The sequence below is a fragment of the Heloderma suspectum genome, chromosome 6 (genome assembly GCF_057233095.1).
Source record: "Heloderma suspectum isolate Gila_16-S chromosome 6, 16-S_ref, whole genome shotgun sequence".
Classification (NCBI taxonomy): domain Eukaryota; kingdom Metazoa; phylum Chordata; class Lepidosauria; order Squamata; family Helodermatidae; genus Heloderma; species Heloderma suspectum.
This window is the reverse complement of record NC_139463.1, coordinates 31,141,681-31,164,552: the sequence shown is the minus strand read 5'-3', so window position 1 is coordinate 31,164,552 and position 22,872 is coordinate 31,141,681. Positions and strand designations below refer to the sequence as shown.

At 48.2% G+C, this 22,872-nt stretch overlaps 1 protein-coding gene across 1 annotated transcript in view; it reads right to left on the bottom strand.

Moving 5' to 3' along the window:
- Positions 1-9,433, bottom strand: part of ADGRA2 (adhesion G protein-coupled receptor A2) — a 33,928-nt gene extending 24,495 nt beyond the window's left edge. Inside the window, exons 1-4 of the mRNA XM_084803902.1 lie at positions 9,366-9,433; positions 8,680-8,843; positions 6,394-6,607; positions 4,392-4,556 (exon numbers count right to left, since the gene is read on the bottom strand). Of these exons, the coding sequence (XP_084660028.1) occupies positions 4,392-4,556; positions 6,394-6,607; positions 8,680-8,843; positions 9,366-9,433 (611 nt within the window). The remainder of the gene's footprint in view (positions 1-4,391; positions 4,557-6,393; positions 6,608-8,679; positions 8,844-9,365) is intronic.
- Between the last annotated feature and the right edge of the window lie 13,439 nt (positions 9,434-22,872).

The following is a 22,872-nucleotide window of genomic DNA, read 5'->3' as shown; positions in this document are numbered from 1 at the left end:
CAGATCTCGGCTGTCTCATCTAGCTTTGCCCTTTTAAAGTTCTGTTTTGGTACCCCAGGTCCCAGTGCAGCAGAGGAGCTTCCCGGATGAGAAGTGACGAGGACATCCAAATACTCTCTCTCCCCATCTGCGATTCAGTCGGGCTCCAGGGGTTTCCTCTGGAATGGGAATCCCTTTGCTAAGCAGTGCTGCCCACCCCTGCTTGGAGAAGAGAACAGGTCTCTAGCTCTTGCCAGGAACCTAGTCGGGCCACACACCCGACGGACCCTTTCCACCCTCCAAACCAGGGGTTTTGATGCCTGTTTTCCCTGCCTCCAACCCCAGGCCATATCCTGCTCACGCAGAGCATGGAGGCGGAGGTGGAAAGGGTGGGGGGAGAGAAGACAGGCCCGCTGTTAATTTAAGCCACATTGACTGCACAGTAATTTATATTCCATCAAGACCCCGCCAAGGTTACAGCGGGCTCCCTAAGCCTTTTTTCTCTTGCCAGAGAAATTCCGACACCTCCTGCTTCTGGAGCCTGTCTGCGTTGCCAGAGCCGGGGCCTCTCGGACGGCCTCCCTTGCAACGGACGCTTAATCATTCCCAGGCCCAGATCACCAGAGAGATCCCAAGTCTTCTTCTGCACCCAGAGGGGCTCTGGGGAAGCAGGGATCGGGCATCATCCCAATGCCGGCTGCCCCCTAGCTGAGCCCTCCTGCTACAAGAGAAGCTAGCTACGTGGCTCCCTCCAGGGAGAAAAGGCAGCAAGAACGATCCAACAAAAATAACGACCCCACCCCCCCGACACACAAACCGCCAATGCAGTTTCACAGCTGCTTGGGGGGCTTTTATATGCCTGCCGACTGCTGCAAGAGATTTCCAGTTCCTTTCCAATCCTGCTGGAACAGCAAAACACCTTTCTCTTGCATGTCTTCTATCGCTCCCAGGGAAACATGGCCTTGAAGGGATGCTCTTTGTCATTCCGGCCTTCCCTGCAATCCCACCACAAAGGCAGAAGAGGGCAGAAGAGGGAAGGATCCGTAGTCTGCATCTAAGCAGTTCCTGCTTGCTGCTTGGGAACCACTGCAACCTAACCCCTCACACCTAACAGCGTGGGCAAGGCTTAAGGCTGGTCTCTAGTACAGGGGCTGGTATATTATGAGCTGGAATCAGAGCATATCTCTGTGTAACAACAGAAAACGTTCATTATTATTACTATTTTTAAAAATTAAGTTTCTGGCCCTCATAGTTTAAAATAAATAAATAATTGGGGCTGTGTGGGCAATGAATGTTGCAAGCTCAGAAGCCAAAGGGTGACAATACTATAAGAACATAGGAAGAGCCCTGCTGGATCAGACCAAGGGTCTGTCTCGTCCAGCATTCTGTTTACACAGAGGCCAACCAGCTGTTGAAGGGAGACCCACAAGCAGGGTGCAAGTGCAACGGCACCCTCCCGCCCATGTTCCCCAGCAACTGCTGTATACAGGCTCCCTGCCTCTGGTACTGGAGATAGCACATAGCCATCAGGACTAGTAGCCATTGATAGCCTTCTCCTCCAGGAATTTGTCTACCCCCCTTTTAAAGCCATCCAAATTGGTGGCCACCTGTGGTAGCAAATTCCATAGTTTGACTGTGAGCTGTGTGAAGAAGTCCTTCCTTTTATCTGTCAGCATCATGGGATGACCCCGGGTTCTAGTATTTTGAGAGAGGGAGAAAAAAAATCTCCCTATCCACATTCTCCACACCAGGCATAATTTTGTACACCTCTATCATGTCTCCCCTCACCCTCCTTTTTCCCCAAGCTAAACAATCCCAGCTATTGTAACCTTCCCTTGTAGGGGAGATGCTCTAGCCCCCTGATCATTTTAGTTGCCCTTTTATGTACTTTTTCCTGCTCTACAGTATCTTTTTTTAGGTGTGGTGACCAGAACTGTACACAGTATTCCAAGTGTGGTGGCACCACAGATTTGTATAAAGGCAGTATAATACTGGCAGGTTTTATTCTCAAGTCCTTTTCTAATTATGCCTAACACGGAGTTTGCCTTTTTCACAGCAATCACACACTGGGTTCACTTTTTCATCGAGCTGTCCACCACAACCCCAAGATCTCTTTGTTGGTCGGTCACCGCTAGTTCAGATCCCATCAGGTTATACTTGCTCTGCTCCTCATTCCACCCACTCACTGCAGATTTTCTAGAACTGAAATGAATTACAAAATTTATTCTGAGATCATCAAGCTGGCCTGCAAAACCCTGCATTTTCAGCTTCCGTCTCTATTGCTTTGCTGCTCCTGCTCCTGACACACCCATTTCACAATCCTTGAATCCTCCTTCTGTTAATTTATTTGATTCTTTATTTACTTCAAATAGTCTTATACTGCGTTTCATCAAAATGGATTCCCGGGGAGTTTAAAAGAATATAAAGGGGTGAGTGCAAAGAAAAAATAAAACACCGTATAACAGGGGTATTGGATCTCTTTCAGTCCGAGGGCCAGATTCCATTGCAGGGAACCTCTCGGGGGCTGCACTCCAGTGGTGGGTGGGGCCAAAGGTAAAAGGGGTGGGATCAAAATTTAAAAAATACCAGCATATTGTAGCATAAAGCTTTTACTGCCAGGAACTAAGCTGTAGAATAGGCATTTCAACCTTTTAAAGAGGGGTGGGTAGGAAACTGCACAAAAGCCAGGGAACCACCAAACGATAGCTAGTCAGCAGAAAGTGGTTGGGGCCGGGGAAGGGGGCATGACTGGGGAACCCTGGAGGCAAGCAGGTCAAATTTGGCCCCTGGGCCTGAGGTTCTGTGCTAAAACAAAAAACAATGAAAACAGCTGATGCACGATAAAAACAGCAGATAAAGAAAGCCCAAATAACCCAGACATGGTTCATAGAAGCCCCACATTACAGAGAGCTAAAAGACCCCTTGAAACTGTGCATCAATACCCTCGTCATCTTGGTCACCCACCAAATGTAGCGGATGAAGTATCAATTAGAGCTGTGAGCAAATGGCCTCTCAAAATTCTCCAGCCTATTTGTGGGCAGAGAAATTGGGGGGACAATTTCTCCTAGGGTAGGAGAAATTATCCAGCACTTTCTCACAGATAGAGCTCACTATTGGCAGGGGTTGTAGCACAGCTTCTTTCCTTTTTCCTAAGGGTTTTTGGTCTATTGCACTGCTCCTGCAAGTGGCAACAGCATCAGCTATGTTGAAGCTTCCACTTTTCTGAGGCAGAATTTTGAATTTCTTTCAGTTTTTGAGTTTACCTAATCCCTGCGAGGTGGCTGAGGGTGCCGTGTCTGTTTTCTCTCTCTATTACACATCTTTCCATTGCTCTGCAGCCTCCCAGGCCACCTGCACCTCCTGAACTGAAAAGATCCCATGGCAGGAATTGCCTCATGATGTCTTCCTCATGATGGTTTTAACTGAAGTGCGGGAAGCTGAGGAGGCTACAGGCTGCCATAGAGATTATTGTACAATGAATCTCTGTACACTCCATGGCCACCCTATAAGTAAATTAAGCTCCATGGCCACCTCATAAGTAACGTAAGCACAAGACCCCAAACCCAACCCATGAGAACTTCTCCGAAATTTCTCCTCCTTTCTTCTCGAAAGCCATTTCTTTTCTATCAAATTGAATGAGAATGGTCGAAAAAATGTGGGAGAAATGTTCAGCACAGCACTAGTATCAATGTTCACAACTAAGGCCATGACTTTCTCCCAAGGGCTCCTGCACTGCCCCTTGGAAGCTGAACCCCAAAGTGGAAGCTGAACCCCACCTCCCTTCCATATCTTTAATCAGATCTGTCATTGCCATCACATTTTAAATTCCGCAGACTTTTTAATCCTGATGAAATTATGCATAGAATCATAGAATCATAGAATAGTAGGGTTGGAAGGGGCCTACAAGGCCATCGAGTCCAACCCCCTGCTCAATGCAAACTAAGCACAAACCACTGCGTTTCTTGGGGGAAAGGATCCCTATTTTTTTGTCCTTTCCCAGAAAGCTTCCTGCTTTACTAGCAATACACTGCAATGCTAAATACAAAGTACAGGGGGCCATTATCTGAAGAAGACCCTCTTCAGATTTATATGTGAATGAGGAGAAAGGATGTTTAAAAACACCCACCCAAACATCCTGGATTTAGGACATGGCTGGATTAGGCCTTTGGTCACATCTGAATGACAGATTCCCAAGACACACCTGTATGGGCAGCAGGAAACCCATCATGCTATTACCTTGCAATAATGAGGCCTAGAAACTTGACTTTTAAAATAATAATAACAAAAGCTGCATTTCTCACAGCTGGGCTCGTGGAGAAGCCAGTCTATAGCATATCAGTATGGCTCCTTGACGTCTACCTCCGAGCCTGTCACTATTAAGCCCTCTGGCTCACCCCCACATTGGCTCCTACCTGAAGTCTCCACGGTTGTTGGTCACCCGCTCAGGTGGGCAGTACGATGCTGAGATCTGCAGCACAACGATCTCCACCTTCTTGCTAACGTTGCCCTGAGCAGTGGAGATGGTGCATTCCCATTCGCCGCTGGCTGAGACATGGATGTTGGACAGGATGAGGTCACTGGGGACAGACAGTGCTTTTAGAAACCATACAGGTCTGGCCGGAAACTTGCTTTTACAGGACAGGCAGGCCATTTTGAAGTGAAGAGTATGCAGGGCCAACCCTTTCCACATAGTAGAGCAGATTTCTTGCAAACAGAAGGTCCCGGGTTCCAATCCATGCCATCTCATCAATAGCAGGGCTGGGAAAAAGACCATTCAAGTGGCAGAGTGGCTAAGGCAAGAGTGGGCAACTTGCGGCTCTCGGGTCGCACACGGCCCTCAGCCTAATTTCAAAAGCCCCTCTGCGTCCAGCCAGCTCAGACCTCTGGCAAGAGCAACCTGTCCCTTCCCTGGCAGCCGCTACATGGGAAGAGAGAGAGCGAGGGAGAGAAAAGGAGGTGGCAGAAAGAGAAAAGGGGTCACCCACCCACTTTTGCCTCTGGCCCTGCTTGCTGCTGCCGTGCAGCACCCAACAGATTATCTGTGAGGGAATGTCCATTCCTGATCTCCAGTCTTTAGGTTTAGGCTCCAGTCGCTTTGCTAGCATGAGTTTGAATCCTACTTCTACCAGAAGACCTTTTCTTCTAACATTCTTAATAGACAGTTTTATGGAGGACATGATACCTACATGGAACCTCCTCATTCGGAAGAAGTCTTCCTCTCAATACCAGGTCCCAGGAGGCGAACTGCGAGGCAGGACTGTTGCCGTCATACCTTGCAGCGGGCTTCCCAGGATGCTGGGTTAGACAGATCATTGATCTGACCTAGTAGTACCCTTCCTACAGTCTTATGAATGCCAGCCTGGTCAGTGTTGGGCTTGGTCAGGGGTGCACAACATTTTTGGACCGAAGGCCCACATCCAGAGTCGGCCGGGGAGGGCTGCACGTGTGTGCACATGCACACACAGACACACACACTCTCACACTCTTTCTTCGCTCCCCACCTCTCAGCGTGGAGGGATGGGGAGGTTTAAACCTCCCCTCCTTGCCTGCTGAGATCTCCAGATCTCTCTGGGTTGGTGGTGGAGGTGAACGCTTCTCCCATTTCCCAGTAATGGCTGCTGGTTTCTCCACAACATGAGACATAGAGTGGAATCCAACTTGACAGATTTGACCATCTCTATTTATTATTTAAAATACTGATATCTTGCCCATCAAGCAGAGCTTATTGGACAGTTTATAAAAACAAAGATTCAATACATAAATAAAACAACAAAAACACATTAAAAGAGAGGAAAAATGCATTAAATGTATCTAAAAGCCTGGGATTTTTTTAAAAAAATCCACATCTTTGCTGGGCCCTGAAAGGATAACAAAGTTGGTGCCAAGCAGGCGTCCCTGGGGAGGGAATTCCACAAACAGGGTGCCACCACTGAGAAGGCCTTCTCTCTGGTCACCACCAGCCTTACCTCGGATGGGACTGAACCTGGGACCTTTGGCCTGGAACCTGGCCCACCCCGACCACATAGGAAGTGGCCTTATACTGAGTCAGACCCTTGGTCCATCTAGTCCAGTACTGTCGACACAGACTGGCAGCAATGGCTTTCCAGGGTTTCAGGCAGGATTCTTTCCTAGCTCTACCTGAAGATGCTGGGGATTGAACCTAGAAGCTTCTGCATGCAAAGCAGGTGCTCCATCATGTGAGTTATGGCCCTTCCTGGATTAACTTGTCTCTACATGTTCCTTGGGACCCCTGGCTAAAGCTGAGAAGGCAGGGCATTGGACTATAGCTCCAATCATCCCGGCCCATTACCTGGGAATGATGGGACTTGTAGTCCAGCACCGTCTGGAGACCCAAGGCTGGGAACCACTGGGATAGAGCCTAGATATCACTCTCTGACCCTCCCAGTCCGTTACCTTGTGATGAAGGTGCAATCATGGATGAGACTCTGCTCCAGGATGATGCCGCTGCGTTCATCTCCCTGCACCAATGCACGGTTGTGGTACCAAAGGATATGTGTGCTGTTGTCCAGGTAGGTGGCTGTACACTGGAAAGGGAGGCGGTCACCTTGGAAGACAACTTGCCGCAGAGAGGGTATCAGCTGGTGGGTGTGCAGCTCTGGGGCTCCTTCTGTGGGAAGAATAGGGAGACCCTACTCAAGCTGGGTAGGGAGAGGAGAATGTCGGCAGCAAGCGTGACCCGGACCCTGGCATGCAAAGATGCCAATTGACAGATCCCTTCTGCCTGCGTTCCGGGCTGGTTATGCCCTGCACTTAAAAGGAAAGAGCATCATCATCATCGGAAGCTCACATCAAAGAAAGCCTCTTGATGTGACTGATGGGAATCAGGCCTCTTTGCAAGTAACTATGTTGCCTTATTCTGTTTCTGTCAGCCATGCAGAGGACACTGCAGCCTGGATACTTGACCCTGGGAAATTCGGCTCTTGTTCTTCAGCTTGTTCTCCAAGTGCTCCCCACACACTTTCAAAGCTACTTCCCACAGCCTTAAGGATGAGATATTATTATTATTATTATTATTATTATTATTATTATTATTATTTGATGTTTAGGCTGCTGTATCCTGCACACAGTCACAAATCCCATGCTTGCATGGTGCAACTTTGGAATACATAAAGCCAGACCCAAACCGGCAGCTTTGCACGCCCTTCCCTGCTGCACCTTTGCCACCACAGGACTGCCAGGCTCTTGACAGACATCTGGGGACTGTGCTTTGCAGCATGCTTGTTTGGGTAGGTTTTCTTTGGAACTCAGAAGGCGCTGCTGCTCCCAGCAACTGCCAGCAAGGGAAGACTTGCGTGCAGAAAGGGCTCCACGAGTTCTGGCTGCTTAGCCCCACTCTCTTGCCTCCGAGAATGTCGGGAGGAAGCAGCTGCCAAAGGGCAATGTCAGAGGGTTCCGACCAAGGAGGACTGAAGATTGGCGCAGGAAACTCTGCCTGACCACGCCCCGTGGAAACCAGGTGGTTTCCATCCCCGATACTAGACTTTAAGGGGGCATTTACGGAGAGGGATCTCGCAGGCTCCTTTGCAAGCCTCTTGAGCAGCCTTCTCCAACCCCATGCCTAGGGATGTTGGAGAAATCTGCAACAGGAACAAATGAGTTCATATTGGTATGAATTTGACCCACAGATCCCGCAGAGGACCGGCTTTCCCCCAGTCAGGTGGATTCCGTGGACTCGCAGGCCGTTTTTCTAACTTTCCGGAATTTTACGCAAATTTAGTAATAGGAAAGTACACAAAAAAAACCCCACCAGGTGATAAAGTGCATTTTCCCCATATGCTAAAGTGTGAAAATGCACATTTTTTTGGGGGGGGGACGACGCACATTTTGTGCAAGTGTGAATTTGCGGAAATCTGGAAACAAAAAAATCCAGTTCTGTCAATGAGTGGGTGATGGAATGAAAGGTGCCTGACAATCTCTGAAGTACAGACAGAATGGATTTTGAACAATCCGTACATCCCTACTGGTGCCCTCCAGAGTTGAAGTCCAAAAGAAGAGAGCCAGTGAGGTGTAGTGGTTAGAGTGCTGGACTAGAAGTGGGAAGACCCGGGTTCAAGTCCTCCCTCAGCCATGAAGCTCACTGGGTGACTTTGTGCCAGTCACTACCTCTCAGCAAAACCTACCTCACAGGGTTGTTGTGAGGATAAAACCGAGAGGAGGAGGATCATGTACACCACCTTGGGCTCCTTGGAGGAAAAGGCAGGATATAAATGTAACAAGTAAATAAATAAAACAAATCCAAAATATTTGGAGGTCATCAAGCTGGAGAAAGCAGCTCTTGAGACTATGAGTTATGAAGGCTTTGTAGCCAGACCAGGGCTACTGAGAAACTGCTCAGCACGCTTGGGGTGGTGGTGATGGAATCCAAATGTTTGCAGAAATATTAAACGCTGTTAGGAAAAACAAAAACCTCAAGAGAACAACCTTCCCTCAACCCCTACTGCGAACCCCTCCCCCAGCCCAATTAGAATGGAATATCCTCAGCAGCCACACAATGCGGTATTTCTTTTGCAGGCAGGGAATAGAAAACCAGAGGGGGGGAAGGACAATGGAATGGCATACCCCAGGAGAACGCGTGGCTGGCTGGCTGGCCAGCCCACTGAACTGGAGCACTGCAACCTTTTGTTACAGCTCCCATGGATAAATAAATACCCCCCCCCCACACAAAACCAGGTGCCTCACCACAGCGCAACTGGCTCTCCCTGGTGGTCCGTAGCGGCTTCCCATGCAGGCCACCGGGGTAAATGCACAACGTCTTGTCGGATATCTGGATGGAATGGTTCTTGGACCAGGCTAGGACCCAGCGCATGTTGCAGTCGCAGGTGAGGTGTTCTGTGGCAAAATCACTGGAGGGGGACAGAGACACAAGGTGGGGTTACGTGTGTGTGTGGGGGGGAAGGGGTGCAGAAGAGAGGAAGAGGAGGCACGTGTCGAGGGCAGAACAATTCAAGGGGTGCCCACCAAGCAGGAAGCAGGACACGAATTTAGGCGTGGATGCAGCTCCCTCTGGAAGCTGACAGTGTGCTTCAGAACCTTCGGGGAGATCACAGGTGGTCCTGGGGACCACCCTCAGTTTGCACAGGGAAGGTGGATGCCATCACTGTATCAACACTACCCTGCCTAGGATGATGATGATGATGCTTTCTTAGGTGCCTTTCCCAAAAGAGACGCAAGGCGACACCACAAAATTAAAACATACAAAATTTAAAACAGCTAAAGCAAGTACCCCCCACCGCCTCCAATTGTGCGCAGGTGCTGGCCGTGATGCACAAGCAGACCAATCCCAGCAAAAGTCCCTTTAACAAGAACTCAGTTGCCTCTTCCCTGCCTCCCCCTTCTTCCAAGTTGCCAGAGGGGGAAATACTCACAGGACTTTCAGAGACAACAGCTCGTCAAAGATCCCCTGCTGGAGGCTGGAGAAAATATTGCCTGACATGTTCCTGTCAATAAGAATGGAAGACAATAAGAAAAGCTGCCCTGGATGAAAGGAAAAGGCTTATCTAGCCCAGGATTTTGCACCCCACAGTGGCCAACCAGGTGCCTCTGGGAAGCCCAAAAGCGGGACATCAGGCCAATAGCCCTCTCCTGCTGTTGTTCCACAGGGATGGGGATTCAGAGGGGCATGCTGCCTCACTTGTCCTGGAGACAGCATATAGCCCTCATGATCACTGGCCATTGATAGCCTTCTCCTCTAAGAACACAGTAACAGCCCTGCTGGATCAGACCAAAGGTCCATCTAGTCCAGCATTCTGTTCACACGGTGGCCATGCAGCTGCCCGTGGGAAACCCACAAGCAGGGCATGAGTGCAACAGCATCCTCCCGCCCAAGTTCCCCAGGAACTGGTGTACATAGGCATACTGGCTGTGATCCTGGAGGTAGCATATTGTCATCAGGACTAGTAGCTATTGATAGCCTTCTCCTCCAGACATTTGTCTACCCCACTTTTAAAGCCAACCAAATTGATGGCAATCACTATGTCTTGTGGTAGCAAATTCCATAGTTTGACTATGTGGTGTGTGAAGAAGTCCTTCCTTTTATCTGGCCTGAGTCTCCTACCAATCAACTTCATGGGATGACCCCACTGGATTCTAGTATTATGAGAGAGAGAGAGAGAGAGAGAGAGATGTCTCCCTATCCACATTCTCCATACCATGCATAATTTTGTACACCTCTATTATGTCTCCCCTTACTCACATTTTTTCCAACCTAAACAATCCCAGCTGTGGTATGAATCTTTTAATGAGAATCAATGGCCTGGTTCACATGTAACAATAACCCACCATTTTTTTAAATGGTGGGTTATCATGAATGCTGCCCGACTGCTTCCACTCCATGCAGGAGTGGCTAAGCTAGGGTTAGACAACTTGGTGCCCTCCAGATGTTTTGGACCACAACTCCCAGAATCCCTGGCCATTGGCCACTGTGGCTGGGGGCTGTGGAAGTTGTCATCCGAAACATCTGGAGGGCACCAGGTTGCCTGCTCCCTGGGCTTAACAAACGAAGGACCTTCTGGCTGTGCTTTGTTTAGTATTATGTGCAAACCAGGAACTCTGGCTTGTCTGTGCCCTGACAAGCCAGAGTCGCAACCAACAAAACTGTGGTTTATGTCTGGCTTGTCAGAGTTCTCATGTAATGCTAAAGAACCTTGGACAGAAGTTCCATGGTTTAGTCACTCTCGTTTGAGGTGGGAGCAATTGGGCATGCATTTAAAAAAAATGTGGATTATCCTGCCATGCAAACTGGGCTATCGGTTGTTAGAGAACCATGGGTTATGGCTCTGACTTGTCAGAGGAGTTCCTGGTTTGCATGTAATGCTGAACAAACCATGAGTGATAACCTGCATTAAAAAAAAAAGTGCTGTGCAAATCAGGCCAGTAAGTAATCTGAGTTGGAGAAAGTTGGTCTTTCACTTGAAGGCATGACGGGGGCACAGTTGTTGTTGTTGTTACATAATGACAACCCAGAGTACAGGTAGAGTATGGGTAGTCATTAAATCATGGGTTGTCGTTATGTGTAAACCCTGCACTATGGTTAACTATGGGTTGTTAGCCATGAACAACCCAGAGTTCACAACCCAACGAAAACCATGGGTTTTCCATGAGTTTGTGGGTTAACTCCATACAACTCATAGTTAAACCATAGTGGGGGTTCACACATAATGACAACTCATGATTCAACAACAGCCCACAATTCAATGACAAACCATACTCAACCCATTCTCAGGGTTGTCTTTATATGCAAACCAGACCATAGTGTGTGCTTTTAACATAGCCATAACTTGAACTGCTGCCCATTCGGTCACCCATCTTCCTTCAACGGAGAAGCATAAGCAGAATTTCAGGATTCTCAGGCTCACGCCAACTGAAAAATTATAATTGAAAAAGACTGGAAGCACAACAGTTTTGTAACTTGTACTGCAGGTAGGAAGCATATCCTTGGCAGCAAGGGATTGTTCTGATGAGTGAAGATTTCAGTCACCAGCACAGACGCCAGCAACTTGGGGCCAAAGCACCCCCACCCCATCCCCTGTGTCACCAAGTACTCACAAACGGACGAGGCTGACCAGTCCCTGGAAGATGCTGGCGCTGAGGCAGCCAATGCGATTGTTGGAGAGATCCCTGTTGAATAATCAGAGGAAGCAAAAGGCATGGGAGGACCGCGGGCAGCTGTGGTCACTGATGAGCCAGGCCTGCTAGGAGGAAGCAGCAGAAATGGCAGGCCGAAGGGGCCAGCAGGCAAACTAAAGGGACATGGTGGCAAAACTCAGTGAGTCATCCATGGACAAATGGCAGGACCAAAGCCTTTCTACCAGATGCTGCTTAGCAATATGGCTGAGTCTTGGATATAAATGGGGTTGTAGAATCATAGATTTTTGGGTTGGGAAGGGACCTTGCAGGGCACCTAGTCCTGGGGTCCCCAGTGTGATGTCTGTGGCACCAATTTTGCACAAATTTACTCATAGAAAAATATGCAAAATAAAAAAGTCCAAAAAGGTGCATTTCCTCCATAGGCTAAAGTGTGAAAATGTGCATTTGGGGTAATTTGCGCATTTTTGCAAGCGCAAATCTGTGCAAGTGCAAACTTGAGCAAGTGCAAATTTGCAAAAATTTGTGAACTCCAAAAAATCCAATTCCATCGATGAGCAGATGACGGAATGAAAGGCGCCTGACAATCCATGACACATAGTCGGAATAGATTTTACACAATCCATACATTCCTACTGGTGCCCTCTAGATATTTTGGACCACAACTCCCAGAATTCTTTACTATTGGCTATGCTGGCTAGGGCTGATGGGAGTTGAAGTCCAAAAGAAGACAGCTAGTGTAGTGTAGTGGTTAGACTGATGGACTAAGAGTGGAGAGACCCAAGTTCAAGTCCTCCCTCAGCCATGAAGCTCACTGGGTGACTTTGGGCCAGTCACTGACTCTCAGCTTAACATGTTTCACAGCAAACTAAAGGGGACATGGTGGCAAAACCAGTGAGTTGTCGATGGACAAATGGCAGGACCAAAGCCCTTCTTCCAGATGCTACTTAGCAATATGGTGGGGTCTCAGAAATCACAGAATCATAGAATCATAGAACAGTAGAGTTGGAAGGGGCCTACAAGGCCATCGACTCCAACCCCCTGCTCAACGCAGGAATCCAAGTCAGAGCATCCCTGACAGATGGCTGTCCAGCCTCGTCTTGAATGCCTCCAGTGTGGGAGAGCCCACCACCTCCACAAATAAATGGTGCTGTAGAATCACAGAGTTTTAGGGTTGGAAGGGACCTAGGAGGAAGGGATCTTGGAAAGGGATTTGCTCATGGACAACTCTCTTGTTTAACTGGGACACTGCCTTCCTGCAAAGCAAAGTGCTGCCCTTCTGCATCAACTTTATGTGAGTGGAAACCTACACAACCCTGAAGATGGCGACTGCATGCATCTTTGCGGAAATGACAGCATTTACTGCTTTGAGATTCCAAACCATGCCTACATAACACTTAAGAGGACAGGTATGCTGGAACACCTGTAAAGTAGCATATATGTGTTTGTGGCCAGAAAGAGGTGGAAGACATTGTCCATTATGGCCTGAATGACCTGATAATGTGTAAATGTGAGAAATGGACTAGGAAGGCAGGCCAGGAAAACACGGGATGGGCTGTTCCAGAGGTTTGGTGTGGGGGGGCAGAGGCTAAGAGCGGTACTTACAAACGTTTCAGGTCTGAGAGGCCGAGAAATGCTCCAGGCTGGATGGTGCTGATCAAGTTGTTCTTTAAGTCTCTGGGAAAACAGAAGAAAACATGCTGAATTAGGCTGAGGGGTGTCAGCCAAAAACATCTAAGGTTTTTGCTTCTGATAGGAAGCTGGGTGTCTCTTCTTAGGGCCTGGGGGCCAAAACTGGCCTTCCTGGCATCCCAATCTAGCCCTCTGGGTGTTGCTGGTTTCTCAGCTTTTGTGCAGTTTTCCCCCATTCAAAAAGGTCAAAATGCATCTCTTAAGACTTAGTTACTGGCAGGAAGAACTTTAAGCTGAAATATGTTAGTATTTTGGCCTTGCCCATCACTGGAATGTGGCCCTCGAAAGCAACTCTGAAATGAAATTCGGGCTGAAAGAGGTTCAGAATGCCTGATTTAGGGAGACAGGGGAGAAACAGCCCACTCAAGAGGACTGCATCTAGACTGTACCAAAAGAGCAGCAACAGCCCCACTGCCTCCTCTACACCCACATATCCAGCCTTTGTTGTTGCTGTTAACAGTGTATGGACAATTTTTTAAAAAATATTATTCATAAACAAATCATCCCCACTTCCTCTTGCCCTCTATCCCCCATCCATTTACTTCCACCCTTGTTTGTTAAGTAGACACACACCCAGAATTAGAAACATAAAATATTCAAATAAAAATTAAAGATATAAATTAAATAAAACAAAACAAATACATAAAACAAACTAATAACAAGGAGAAGAAAAGAAAATGTATAAGTATATGTATAAAATATGTCATACCAAACACTGCTGAGACATAGCTAAAATCCCCCACAATCAACATTCCCCTCTGGCGTGGTCCAAGTGGCTTCTAGACATCTCCAAGCATCCACCCCACACACTTCCAAATGTCTTCACATTTTCCTGCTTCATGTAAGCCAACTGCTCTGAGGCCATGAAAAGGTTTTCCGTCAATGAATCTAACACATTACATGATTCAGGGTTACACCCCAAATTTCTTTTGGAGAGAGAGAGAAAAAAATCACTCTAAGCTCTTTGAAGACCAAGCGCGCCCCCTCCTGGCGGCTTGACACACATTAACCCTTAAAAAAAAACTTTTTTAGTTTTGTTTTAGAATAAGAACACGGTAAGATCCATGCTGGATCAGACCAAAGGCCTATTTAGAGCACCATTCTGTTCCCAGAGTGGCCAATCAGATGCCCAGGGGAAGCCCACAAGTCAGACATGAGAGTGACAGCACCCTTTCACTCATGTTCCCCAGCAGCTGGCATACAGAGGTTACTTCCTCTGATACTGGAGGTTATATTCAGCCATAATTGTGACTAACAGCCTTTGACAGGCTTATCCTCCATGAATTTGTCTAACCCCCTATTAAAGCCATCTAAGTTGGTGGCCATCATTACATCTTGTGGTAGCAAATTCTATAGTTGTTTTTCTTAAGCGGCAAGCACAAATAGGCCTTTATTCATTTCCCCCTCCCCCCACCCCCTCCTCAATAATCTATTACCCATGGACTGGGTATTACTCTACTTTCGTTTGCATTAGGATGTTGCACAAGGATAACATGCAGTTATGACACACTCCCTGATCTTTTGGATAAGCCCCGAACAACCCCTGTTCATCAGACAGCAACCTCCCCCTCCTATTTTTTCCCTTTGCTTTGAAGCATGGTGATGGATTTCCATCCCCCAGAGACAGGAGGTCCGATGTGACAGGCAGTTCCATAGAGCCTAAAGGCACTCACTGCCATTAACCTCACATCAAAGAGTGTTTGTAGCTGCAGGAGGTTCATTATTGTTCTGTAATTCATTAAGAACCTTCATCTGGGCTGTTCCCTCCCCAGTAATTGTTGCTGCTCTTCCCACTTTTGGTTTATGCTATGTAATAATAAGAAAGCAGCAACACATACACACATACACCAGCCCACCTAGGAGCTCTAGGACCAAGTATGACAGAAATAAATCCCCTGCTGAAAAGAAGAGCCCCTCCTGCCTCATCTGGATGGGTACTTCTCGCAAGGCCCTATTAGAATCTTGGGGATCAAATTTAGGATATAATGCTAGAAACCTGAGGTCCCCCAATGAAGCAAAATGGTGGGAGATTCAGGACAGATAAAAGGAAGGAGTTCTTCACACGGCGCATAGCTAAACGACAGAATTCGGTACCACAAGATGTAGTGATGGCCACCATCTTGGACAGCTTTCAAAGGGGATTAGACAAATTTACGGAAGATAAGGCTATCAATGGCTACTAATCACAATGGCGATATGCTACTTCCAGTGTCACAGGCACCATAGCTTTGTATGCTGGTTGCTGGGGAACAAGCAGGACATGAGTGTGGTAGCACCCTCCCTTTCATGTTCCCCGGCAACAACTGTACATAGGCATACTGCCTCTGATACTGGAAATCATCTACAGCCATCATCACTAGTAGCCACTGACTGCCTTTTCCTCCATGCATGTGTTCAATCCCCTTTGAAAGCCATCCAAATTGGTGGCCATCACTGCCTCCTGTGGTAGTGAATTCCATAGTTTAACTATATGCTGCGTGAAGAAGTCCATCCTTTTATCTGTCCTGGATCGCCCACCATTCAGCTTCATGGGATGACCCCGGCTTCTAGCATTATGAGACAGGGAGAAAACTGTCTCCCTACCAATGTTCTCCACTCTGTGTATAATGTTACACAGCTCTATCATGTCCCCCTTTATTTACCTTTTTTTCTAAACTAAAAAACCCACAAAAACTGACCAGCAGGAGGCTGAACTGCAAAATTGCACTTGCCATAATAAGTCTGCAATTATGCTAAGCTACATGCAATCCAAGGAGGCACACTAGCTCTGTTCCTGATGATCACAGTTCTGAACAAATCCCTCCTTCCCCCAGCCTCTCTACAGCCAGGTAGAAGCACAGGCACTTTGCCTGAAAATTACTCATTTCCCAAACTTGCTGGTGATAAGATCAGAATCTGTCATCTTCCAGACATGAACCTGTTGCTGTTCTTTTCTCTCTCCTGGCCCCAAGCCTCTGCAGGCTTTTGCAAAAGATGAGCACAGTCACAGAGACCACGTTGCACACAGCTGCTCCCCTAAATCACGCCCTAACGTTGAAAAGAACAAAAGCTATGAGGGAAACCATTCCCCACAATCCCAAGGAGACAGCTGGGCTTAGAAATCAGGACTGGCAAGCATTAAAAAAAGGCTCTTCTTCAAATGCTGCCTGCCCCCACCCCTCTCTCTCACAAACGCATACACCAGTCTCTGTGCTAGGACACACCTCTTCCCGAGATCATCCAGCGCCATTCTGTCCAACATTTGGCAAATGAAAACAGGAATGCTTATGACATTCTCTGGCTTAGGATCGCTGTCCAGGTCCCCCGCTGCTATTCAAACAGACAAATGAGATCTGCAACAAAATGTTGCAGTGTAGAGTGTTCCTCTTCCAGATTCTGGTCAGCCAGCAAGCCAGCCATGCCTTCTTTCAGGACATTCCATTCCACCCCCACCCCCATTTTCCCATTCCATGCCACACACCCCTGGGGACAGCCAGCCAGCATTTTGTGGCCATGAATGTTAAAAGACTGGCAACTAGGCTAGTGACTTGAATCCTCAGATCCCAATCTCTCCCCCATACCCAGAAGCTGCAATTAGGGGGATCCTGGTCAGGTTCTGTGTGGTGGTAGGGGGCTTAACCCATCCTCCTGCATAGTTTTCCTGCTGAAAATTGTCCCCTCCCCCCAACACACACACATGACAGCCATTTGCAAAAAGCACCTTTGGGGTGTGAAAATGGTGCAGGGAAAGGGTTCGGTCAAAATACAGATAATACCCCCCCCCCCAGCTGCAATATATACACACACACACACACACACACACACACACACACACCTGGACACCACACTGTGCAGAATCTAGGCTGACAATCTCCCGTTTCATTATTTGTTTTAAAGCAAAGTTTCTAGCTCTCAAGGTTGCGTACAAAGACTTGAAACAGAGGTGTGACAAGATCAGCTGAGGATATTGGAGGTAAAACGTGGCCATGAGCACCCTGTGCACAGGGAGGGGCCATGGCTCAGTCATCAAGCACATGTTTTGCATTCAGAAGGCCCTGGGTCCAATCTCAGACATCTCCATGCAAAAGGATCTCAGGTTCGGGGCTGAAACAATCTCTTCCCTCAGTCTTTGGACAGCATGCAGCACAGGTGGGCCAGATGGACCCAATAGACTGACCCACCCCCTCCTCACACACGTTGAAAGAACAAGCGATATGGGTTGCGAGGCCATACCCTGATATGTGCCATAGCCACACCTCTTCCATCCACACATCCGAATCTGGCCCCTCCTCATGTGATGTATGCTCATACAGCAGAAGTCTTGAACCCCAGGGTCAGGGGCCAAACCTGGCCCAGATACATTCCCAATCCAGCCCCCAGGGGCTTGCCAAATGGCCACACCCCCTTCTCCTGGCCCCACTTCTTCCCCCTACTGCCAACTGTTGGATCGTCTCCCAACTTTTGCACACTTTTCTCCTGTTCTAAAAGGTTGAAATGCCTCCCCTATACCTCATGCTGGGATTTCTGCCCCCGTCCCTTTTGCCACATCCACCATGGGAATATGTCCCCTGAGAGCTTCTCTGAAACGAAATTCAGCTGGTGAGCTGAAAGAGTTTCAACAGCCTTAATATAAAGCCTCTCTTTCTGCAACAGTCAAATGCATACATGCCGGATGGGTGTGGCTGTGACACATGGCAGGGGCTAGCCTGCGTGGCCCCGTGATTGCCACAGCAGTGTTTCAACACATGGAATTTCATGTGAACCCCTCTAGTAGAAGGCTGTGTTCCTAGACAGGTGCATATGTACTGAGCGGGAGATCCCAGGGCCAGGTTCACTATTCAACTCTCTACCTCACCCAGTGGCTCCATTGCTATCCTTCTTTCCCATGTCATGCTTCTCTTATGCCTTTGTACTCTACCTTTCAAATTATGGCCGTAACCGTACATTCTGCATGCTAAATGCGGAAAAATCTGGGTCATTTTGTTGCACAAGCAATCCAGTGTGGTGCAGTGGTTACAGTGTCAGATTAGGAATGGGAAGAACGGGGTTCAAATCCCTGCTGAGCCACAAAGCCGACTGGATGACTCTGAGCCAGTCACTCAGTCTCAGCCTAACCTTCCTCACAAGATCATTGTGAGGATCAAATGTGGGAGGTGGGGAGAAGGAGAGAGGAAACCATGAGTCCCCCTCCTTGGAGGAAGGTTGAGATAGAAATGCTTTTTAAAAATGAGATTCATTTTCCTTTTGGCACAGCTATCCCCCAATGCAGCCGCTGTGCAAACGAGATCTGATTTTAGAGAATGGATAAACAAAGAGAAACGGAAAGAGGAGCGGGCGTCATTTGCTGGCAAGGACGGAGGCGTTTTGGCGCTCGGGTGGCCGGCCGGTCATCATGATGGGGAGGCTGTTCTTTAATTGCCATGAGATAAGGAGCGAGACAAAACAAAGGATGTCACAAGAAACAAAAGGAGTCAGCATGGGGCACCCCATAACTCCTGGGACTAATGCTAGTGATCTGACATGGCCGACCATCACCACTACTCATTTCTTCCTGCCAAAGATGCTTCAAGATCTGGCACAACTCACAAGATCTCCAGTAAGTCACAAGATCCCAAGTAAGATCTCCCAGTGCAGGGTCAATGTGACAGCTAAAGGCCCCAATGATGGGAGAGAGACAGCGTCACTACCAGAGCCAACCCGAGAGATTTTGCTGCCTGAGGCAAACAACAAGATGGCACTCTGTCCTGTTCCATGTAGAAAAGCCGACTGGACTGTTTCTGCAGCACTGACAATGGGACAGCGTCCTATGCTGCACCTGAAGGTAGCAGGTCAGCTTAGGGGGCACAGGGCAGGCTGCATGGCCCACAGCTCTGTCCCCTAACACCTTGCTGCCGCCTCCCAGCATCTGCCACCTGAGGTGACCGCCTCACTCTGCCTAATGATCTGTCCAGTCCTCGTCACTACCAGGAACAAGCTCTTCAACCTGATAGCACCATCACTACCATACCTTAAGTAGGGGCTGTAGCTGCACCCAGAAGATCCCAGGTTCAATCCTTAGCATCCCCAGATATTTTTAAAAGGGTCCAGTAGCGGTTGATGGTGGCTGGCAAGGGGGGGGGAACCCTCTCCTTGAGACCGTGGGTAGCCACTGTCAGTCAAAATAGACAGTACTAGGTTAGAAGTATGAAGGAAACAGCAAAGGGAAGGCAGTTATGGGTCTGAAAAAACGTTTTATTGTACCCAACGCATTTCAGAAAGGGCTTTTAAGACAGATAAAGCATTGGAAAGATTTTCTGCAACCTATTTGGAGAAAGATAAGTGGCCCCTGAAAGTCCTTTCTGAAAAGTGTTGGCATAATAAAAATTATTTTTTAGGCGTCATAGCCCTGTTTTCACCTTCTAGGCCAGCCTTCCTCAACCTGGTGCCCTGGACTTCAACTCCCAGCAGCCCCAGCCAGCAAGGCCAATGGCCAGGAATGCCAGGAGCTGTAGACCAAACCATCTGGTGGGCACCAGGTTGGGGAAGGTTGTTCTAAACCACAGGCAGCGGGGGAGAAGAATCACTTCTGCTGGCCCTGTGTGGCATTCCTGCCTATTTACCAGTGCAAGTATCTTTTCTTTAAGTCCTTTCCTACAGCAGGCAACACCTTCCACTACACACACAGTCACGTTGCCACCAGGACTTTTACCTCAGGTTCAACCCCTTTTGTTCTTGAGATGTGAGGACACACTGGCTTTTCATTCTGACATATATTATCCTCGTATCACTTTTACTCTTTGGTAGCCACGAGCTGTAGGCATAGGATTTTGAAAAGCATAGAATTTTTTTTTATAGAATTAAGGAGTTAAACAGTGCTCTCCTCCTGCACATAAATAACTGAGTTAACAGTAACAAGTCACTTGAAAGCCTTCTATATATCCCCCCCCCTCTGTCTGTCTGTCTGTCTCTCTCTCTCTCTCTCTCTCTCACTCACACACACACACACACTCAATCACCACTCTAATCCTATACATACAGATCCTAGGCACTATCTATCTCCTCACAAACCCTATCTATCTCTTCCCTGTCCGTTCCCTATCTAAAGTCTACAGGCACTGCTCCCTGTTTATAGATCACACACCTTTTCCCACCCTCACCCACTCAGCCAATCATCTCACATATGCAAATGCACCATACCTCCTGTCATTCATACCATTCACACTCTAGATCTTCTTACCAAAAAAATACAGAGTCATACTTACATTAATGCACAAACACATACACACACACACACGCACTCAACATATATACAAGTAACATCACACCCTGCCTGCTCCCAACCTCTGCCTTTTCAGGAGAAGGTGGGGTCAGGGTTGTAAACAGGCTTTTTCACGTGATCATTCCTCAAACTGAAATGTTTTACAGCATCCTTGACCAAAGGTATCTCAGCCCAACTTGCCAGGAAATCTCCCAGCATCATGACCTAGGCTTTGCTTTTCATCCAGAGCACTCAAGTCAGAGGATGGATTTCATTTATTTTTAATTACATTGATATCTTGCCTTTCCTCCAAGGAGTACACAGCAGCACACATGATTCTCCTCCCCACCCACCATTTTTTCCTGACAACAACCCTGTGAGGTAGGTTAGGCTGAGAGATGGTGACTGGCTCAAGGCCACCCCCTGTGAGCTTCATGGCTCACAGGGGGTGGGGGTGGATTTGAATTTGGTTTTCTCCAGTCCTAGGCCAACACTGTAACCGCTACACCACACTGGCTCTCAACCCAGGAACTAGCAAAGTCCATCTGAAGGGTGAATTCCAGATGCTGCTGCTACAATTACTGATCAACAGCCATAGAGGCAATACCCCCTTTGGGCAAAAAGGAGCTATGGGGTGGAGTAAAAGTGGCAACTCCAGGGTCAAATGGGCCTTTGACAAAGTGCCCATTGGTGGGCTCCCCTCCTACAGCGGTGGGCTGTGCCCTGATGCGGTTCTTGGGGGGCCTGGGGGACTTATTTTGGTTGTCCTGGCTGCTCCCAGTGAAGTCACGTTAACTTAAAATTAACTTAAAATTAAGTTGACTTAACATCTGGGGCACTGCGGAGGAGAAAACATGGCCGCTACTGGAAATTGGAACTTTTTTCCGTATCCTTTCTCAAGGCACCCACAGTGGGCCCTGGCAGCTGCCCAAGATGCCATATGGTGGTGCTGGGCCCGGATGGCAATGTTCCAGCTTCAGCAATAGCCTAAGACCTGCCCTATAGGTGAAACCACACTGCCCAGTATTCTTGCATCGTGGGCCAACCAGCTGGGCAGGGCAGAGCAACGAAAAATGAACAAATGCCATAAGGCTTCAGGGCAGAGTTGTTGCTTCAGCATGTGATAACTAAGAACGAAGAGCCCTTGTCACAGCAGCCACAAAAGGCCTCTGTCCGGAGTTCAGCTCGGTTGAAGCTCAATGCTTCTCATTCTCTCCAATTTAAAAGATCTGCTGGCTAACTGCAGATCTGGGGGACTGTTATGGATCTGTCGGAGCCAAAGGCCGAGAGCATCACACAGTCAAGGTTGTGACGAAAGCAACATGAAACCCCCTCCATATTGGACAGATGAAAATAGGTAACCTTGTTTCGTGGCACGTTATTTATTTATTTATTATTTAATTTATTAATCACCCATCTGGCTGGTCACCCAGCCACTCTGGGCGATGTACAACATACAATAAAACAATAAAATTCTACAATAAAAACATTTTCTAAAATACCCTAACCCACCCCAAATGCCTGCCTGAACAGCCACGTTTTTAATGCACGACGGAAGCTCATTAAAGAGGGGGCATGACTGAGTTCCCTAGGGAGGGAGTTCCACAGAGTGGGGGCCACTACAGAAAAGGCCCTCTCCCTCGTCCCCACCAGTCTAGCTGTCCTGGCTGATGGGACAGAGACAAGGCCATCCGAGGCTGATCTTGTTAAGCGGCCTGTCTGGTGCTGCTGGAGGCGCTCCTTAAGATAGGCTGGGCCGGAACCATATAGGGTTTTAAAGGTCAAAACCAACACCTTGAATTTGGCCCGGAAAACAACTGGTAACCAGTGCAACTCCTTCAGCACTGGAGTGATGTGATCTCGCCGGCGGCTGCCTTTAATCAGGCAAGCTGCCGCATTCTGTACCAGCTGCAGCTTCCGAACCGTCTTCAAGGGTAACCCCACGTAGAGCGCATTACAGTAGTCTAAATGAGAGGAGACCAGGGCATGTAGTACCGATGGGAGCAGATGGTCGGGAAGGAAGGGGCGCAGCCGCCGTATCAGATGGAGTTGATACAGCGCTGTCCGGCTCACAGCTGACACCTGAGCCTCCATGGACAGCTGGGAGTCCAAAATGACCCCCAGGCTGCGGACCTGGTCATTCAAGGGTAGCCGTACCCCATTCAACACCAGGTCAACATCCCCTAGCCTCCTCTTGTCTCCCACCAAAAGTACCTCGGTCTTGTCAGGGTTCAGCTTTAGCTTGTTACGTTGACCTGTTACGTTGACAAGTAAAATCAGTGTTTGCCAAGTGACTGGGTCAAGGAGAAGAAGAAAAGAAGACGACCACCTCAGGAGATCCAATCACATATCTCCCACACAACATGTAGGCAGACCTCCAG